Here is a 6000-nt window from a genome sequence, read left to right as displayed (position 1 = left end):
AATCTTGCTCAAAAAAGCCCGGTCTAACGTCTAGATAGTGTTAATTCATTTTGGAGGCGGAAAAAAACAGACCTGAAGCAAGAAATATCACAAAATGCTATGCGTCCAATCCTGATAATATATTTCCTCATTTATTTCCAGGTTATCAGGTCGCCTTCATCAAATCAGCCCTATCATCAGCACATCTAACATGATGTTACTGAAGTTTACGTCTGAAGGCTATTTGAGTATAAACCCTGGAGTCCCTCTCACCGGTCAGGGGTTCCAGTTTTCTTACATAAGTAAGTCCTTTGATTACATTTTTACAAGAACCACATAGTAAGTTTTGGTCTGCTGCTCAACATGAACCACTTTGTTTACTCAGGGATTTTGAAAAGAACGCTTGTATATAAGATTACTCAAACTTATGTAAACTACTAGACCCAATTCTACCTCTGACTGCTGTGGTTGTAACATGGGCACTGACCTCGCAAAGTTGACAGTACCCAGGACGAATTACTCCTTAGGAGACTTAAAGAAATAGACAACAGCTAGGTAATTGAATTATTGTAATTTTAACAAGATAGGTTTCTGTGACGCTGCTTTGATCGTAGTGCAAGCAATTGATTTACAGTTACTCGTACAGTTCTAACAGAGCCCCCTCCAGTCTAAGTGTATACTGTTTTAAGCTACCAAATGGAGACCACGATTACAATACTTTTTAGGCACATTTACTATCTAAGCTAATGATCAGCTGTAAGAAATGGATTTTCAGGTTACAAATACATATCTGTAAATCTATAAGTAGACACTTGGGGTCAGGGCTGTTCAGAAGGTTAAATTTGATTGGTTTTCTTGAAACTGAATATTGTTTGTAGAATTTTCTTATCTACGTGACGTAGTTACAGACATCTGGCCTAGCTTATTCTGTGTGGTTTAGTTACTGTTGCTTTGAAAATCAGTGCTGCAATAGTAGTGAAATATTTGAATCTGTTCAACAATATAATTAACCAGCATTATGCCTATCTGTTCCTGGCATTGTTTCTAGCTGGTAGAGAGTGTGGAATATTTATGTGCTGAAGGGGTTTACTGACCTTTCAAGGTTCCGAAAAAGCCACGGTAGGGACAACTGGTTGTAACCAGGATCCAGGCTATTGATTTTGCATGCTTTTAAAGTAATGCAACATTATTTGTGAGAAAGCAGATTCATTACCTTACATGTGCCAAAAAACAGTTCAAGCAACTGGATATGATTTTGAAAACGTCAGACGTTTCAGCTAGTATCCACTAGCTTTCGTGAGTGACTGAGAGACCAGAGGGGAAAGCAGGTTTATATACACAACCTGTTGATTGATATGCAAATAAAGACAAATTTTTGGAAGTCGAAAAAGGAACAAAAGTCAGACAAGTCAAGACAAGATGATGCAAATTAGTCTGAAAGCTCCTGTTATACAGGACAGGAGCTTAAGTGTTGTCTGTCCTCGGGGCTGGGAGTGCCAAATCACAAGTGCCGGAAAGATCGACCCGTAGCCCCCCTTCCCTGTTGAGGGTGGGGTTGTACATTCTTTCATATATTGCCTCTTTAACACCCCGTTCCCACCAGCGTGTTTCGCGGTCTAAGACATCCGTGGACTCGAGTTTGAAAGAGTGACCCTGGTTGTGTTGTAGGTGGTCGAAAATAGCTGAGGAGTAGCCGTTGGCACTAGGTCGGCAATGTTCTTTGTACCTTACTTTAAGCGGTCGACTTGTCTCTCAGAAGTAGGTGTTGTTACAATTGGGCTCCTCACATTTGAGTCTGTAGATAACATTCGCCTTGGTACCCTTGTGAGGTCGGTCCTTAGGGTGTACCAGTCTTTGTCTGAGGGTTGAGTGAGGTTTGAAGTTAGTGGCTATGTTGAAGTTTTGGAAGATCCGTCGGAGTTTCTCAGATACTCCTTGGACATACGGAATAGTGATGTTGGCCTTGTTTTTGTTGGTCAATGGTTTGCACTTCTGGGTTTTCTTAGACTGATCTGAAGGTTTGAGCGCTTTGTTGAAAGTCCAGTTTTGGTAGCCACATTTAGCCAGGGCACCTTGGAGGTGTCTTTGTTCGTCCGTTTTGGCTTGGTCTGAAGTGACAATGTTGTCTGCACGATGGAAGAGAGTTTTGATCACTGCTAGTTTGTGTTCCAAAGGGTGGTGGGAATCAAAAGCCAGGTACTGATCAGTGTGGGTTGGTTTCCTGTACACTTCGAAACGAAGATTACCATCTTCCTCTACGATAGTTTTGGTGTCTAGGAAAGGGAGCATGTTGTCATGGCTTGGCTCCTGTGTGAACTTGATGTTGTCATCTATCTGGTTGATGTGGTCAAAGAAGTCAGCAGCTACCCTCTTTTTCAATCTGCACCAAGTGTCATCTACATATCGAAACCAGTTGGCCGGGGGAGTGTCATTGAAAGTGCTGAGGGCTTTGTTTTCAAACTTCTCCATGTACAGGTTTACAACAATTGGTGAGACTGGTGATCCCATAGCACAGCCGTGCATTTGTTGGTAGAACTGTCCTTTGTAGGTAAAGGCCCGGTCACACTGGCCGAACTTTGCTGGAGCGTTCCTTTAACGGTAGGGACGGTGTCCGAATTTCGACAACGCTCGTCACCGCGCCCAAAATGTGGGAAAAAAAATAAAAACACGGGCGTTGACTTAGCGGTGCACTGCTGAAGCCGGCGTTGCTTTAGCGTTGGTTTAGCGGTAGCAAACGTTGGTATAGCGGTGACGCAAGCGTTGGTATAGCGGCGTTCTGCGCATGCGGTTTAGCGGCATACCGCTTGTGACTACGGAGTTGAACGGATCGTTTTGTAGTAGTACAATTTCCGTTCTGTGTGTGGGGGGACTTATAGCTTTAATAAACATCATTTTGTTAATCTATTCTTGACTACGTTATTTAATTGATAATGAAAATAAAACTTTGCAGATTGCAAAGTTCCCCTGTGACCCCAATAAAGTGATTGTCCGTGTGACCCTTCTTTGAACATTTTACGTGTGGCCCAAAAATAATTGCACACTAGTGCACCAATCATAGCAAGTCTCTCAGCAGCCAGGGTGATACAGTTTTACTGTAACTTCGAGCAGGCCTGAACTCAACGGCAGCTCGATTCCAAATGAGCACCTGGTCCATTTCTCACCGTACTTATAGCCAAATTTTGGTCCCGCTCCGACACCTCTATACCAACGCCAAACCAAAGTTCATTGCCGACATGAATCGCTGCTTCAACGCTTGACACCGTTCCAGCAAACCCCGTGTCCGCTCGTAAAACGCTTGCAACCGCTCCAGCGAAGTTTGTGCAACGTTTGTGCAACGTTTAATCGCCGCCCGGGCAACGCTGGCGAAACAGCGGTGGTCAAGCGTTCAAGATTTCTGCGTTGGCCTAGCGGACCCAAGCGTCCACGAACTTGCGTCTAGCGATGCCAAACTTTGACTGGGCGTTGGTGGAGCGGGGGTGAACTTTGCCGGAGCGGAAAATTTCCCCCTCCTCACCGCTCGCAATATTTTGTGCAGCTCAAAACTTTCGGAGCGGTAGGAGGGCCCCTCCAGAAACGTCAGCGGTGGCCGGGCGTACACGGCGTTGCTTTAACGGTGGTCAACTTCTGTTTAGCGGTGGTGAGCGGTTTCGAGCGGTGATGAATTTTATTCACCGTTCAAGCAACGCTCCAGCAAAGTTCCGCCAGTGTGACCGGGCCTTAAAGTATGTGCATCCTAAGCAGAGTTCTAGTAGCTCACAAACTTGGTCAACGGATAGGTTGGTTCTATCTGCAAGTGTATCATCGGCTTCCAAGGCTTCCTTGACTACTGACACTGCTTCCTTGGGTGGTATGGAGGTGAAAAGTGAGCACACGTCATACGAAGTGATGGTTTCATCATCCTCTACATGAATGTCTTTGATTTTGTTGACAAGGTCGGCACTATTCTGTATATGGTGCTGAGATTTCCCCACTAGTGGTCCTAAAATCTTGGCTAGAAAACCTGCTAACTCATAGGTGACAGAGCCTATACTGGAGACTATGGGTCGTAGAGGGACACTTTGTTTGTGGATTTTGGGAAGGCCGTAGAAAGCAGGGGGTTGTTCCGTTGTGGGATTGAGTTTTAGGTAGGTGGGGCGATACACTTAAGCTCCTGTCCTGTATAACAGGAGCTTTCAGACTAATTTGCATCATCTTGTCTTGACTTGTCTGACTTTTGTTCCTTTTTCGACTTCCAAAAATTTGTCTTCACTTTATTTGCATATCAATCAACAGGTTGTGTATATAAACCTGCTTTCCCCTCTGGTCTCTCAGTCACTCACGAAAGCTAGTGGATACTAGCTGAAACGTCTGACGTTTTCAAAATCATATCCAGTTGCTTAAGTAACTGTTTTTTGGCATATCGTATTACCTGGATGTCTAACCTTCATCGACATTACCTTACATGATTTTCTTAATGATTCCAGGCAGTACTGCAGGTCAATGCTGGGATCCCGGTGTGCCTGCCAATGGAAACAGGGATAACAACAGTAACTTTACATCAGGACAGACAGTCAGGTACACCTGTATAACCGGTTATCAGCTGTCAGGGAATGCCAATATAACCTGCCAGTCGAACGGGACATGGAGTGATGCTACACCAACTTGTGAAGGTAATGAAAAAATGACATTGACGTTAAAGTTGGATAATCTTATTTACTGTATCCAGCATAACCGATAAGTGACCGATGAGACATTCGGTGCTCTTTAAATAATAAAGGAATAAGTTTAGGTCAAGCATAGATGGCAATGTTTAAAGAAACGTTGTCCCTAGTTTGCCCCTACCTCACCTTACCTTGAAAAAAATTCTAATTAGAAAGGCGAACATTTGCTCGGGTGCAAATAGAGCATACTTTGCCCGTTGTTTCTTCGCACTTCAAAATAGGTCGTTCGATATGAACTTTTTCCTTCACCCCCTGTTCGTAACAATTGTTCTCGAACCCCCCGTGGCTCATACAGTGCCCCCCCCACCAGTTCTTGAGAGAAATATTCTCAAAACCCTATGTATTGTTCGAACCACCATACAGTACGCCAAAAAGCAGTTACTCAAGCAACTGGATATGATTTTGAAAACGGTCAGAGGTTTCAGGTAGCATCCACTACCTTTCGTCAGTGATTGAGAGACCAGAGGTCCCGGTTTCAAATTCAGCCCAATGCCACCGATCTGGTGCCCTTGGGAAGGCACGATTTCCCTCACTTTACTGGTCAAAATGAGTACCTACATGTAGCTTCGGTTAGGGACGTCCCTTGAGTCGTCTGCTTAGCCATGGAGGTTTAGCCACTATGCCTATATTTGCCTGGTCAAATGTCTGCTATATGTCACATAAACCGTCCTGGTAAATTCGATTTTTTTTGCAGCGAGAGTTAGCCTGACTGGTCCCTCTGGAGGCCCTGTGACGTCACTTAACTATCCCAGTAACTATGGCAACAATGAGAACACCGAGTGGTTGATCACTGTACCAAAAGCAAGCATCATTCGTCTCACGTTCGACGGTTTCTCGACTGAGTCCCAAAATGACTTTTTAACAATATACGATGGAGCCAGTAACAACGCCAAACAGTTACTAAGGTAATACATTTTCATAACACACAGTCAAAATTCTAATAAGGACTCTAAGATGCAACTAAATTTTGTATTGGTGACTTTCAATGATCATGTACATGTAAGATCAATCGAACAGTCTAAAAGAGTAAATTCGTTCTGAATATATATCGATGATGGAAAGGAAACGCCAAAATCAATGAATATTTATTTATCGATTTTTGTTCAGGTTGACAGGTCACCGTTCTAAAATCAGCCCCATCATCAGCACATCTAACATGATGTTCCTGAGGTTTACATCTGACGACAGTGTCACCTATCAGGGGTTCCAGTTCTCCTATATAAGTAAGGTCTTTGATAGTTCTTCTTGGCTTGGCTTCGTATCCGAAGATTGTCAGGGGCCCTTCTCTCTCCTGTTGCACGCCCTCTGGTGGCTGACAAGT

The 6000-nt window shown here is 44.0% G+C and overlaps 1 protein-coding gene across 1 annotated transcript in view; it reads left to right on the top strand.

Moving 5' to 3' along the window:
- Positions 1 to 6000, top strand: part of LOC109468204 (CUB and sushi domain-containing protein 3-like) — an 82820-nt gene that overhangs the window by 26746 nt on the left and 50074 nt on the right. The window contains exons 10-13 of the mRNA XM_019766459.1: positions 142 to 285; positions 4447 to 4650; positions 5384 to 5584; positions 5787 to 5902. Coding sequence (XP_019622018.1) covers positions 142 to 285; positions 4447 to 4650; positions 5384 to 5584; positions 5787 to 5902 — 665 coding nt within the window. The remainder of the gene's footprint in view (positions 1 to 141; positions 286 to 4446; positions 4651 to 5383; positions 5585 to 5786; positions 5903 to 6000) is intronic.

Source organism: Branchiostoma belcheri, unplaced genomic scaffold (assembly GCF_001625305.1).
Source record: "Branchiostoma belcheri isolate BF01 breed outbred unplaced genomic scaffold, Haploidv18h27 scaffold195, whole genome shotgun sequence".
Classification (NCBI taxonomy): Eukaryota; Metazoa; Chordata; class Leptocardii; order Amphioxiformes; family Branchiostomatidae; genus Branchiostoma; species Branchiostoma belcheri.
Note: the sequence above shows the minus strand (reverse complement) of the source record. Positions and strands in the feature narration are given on the sequence as shown.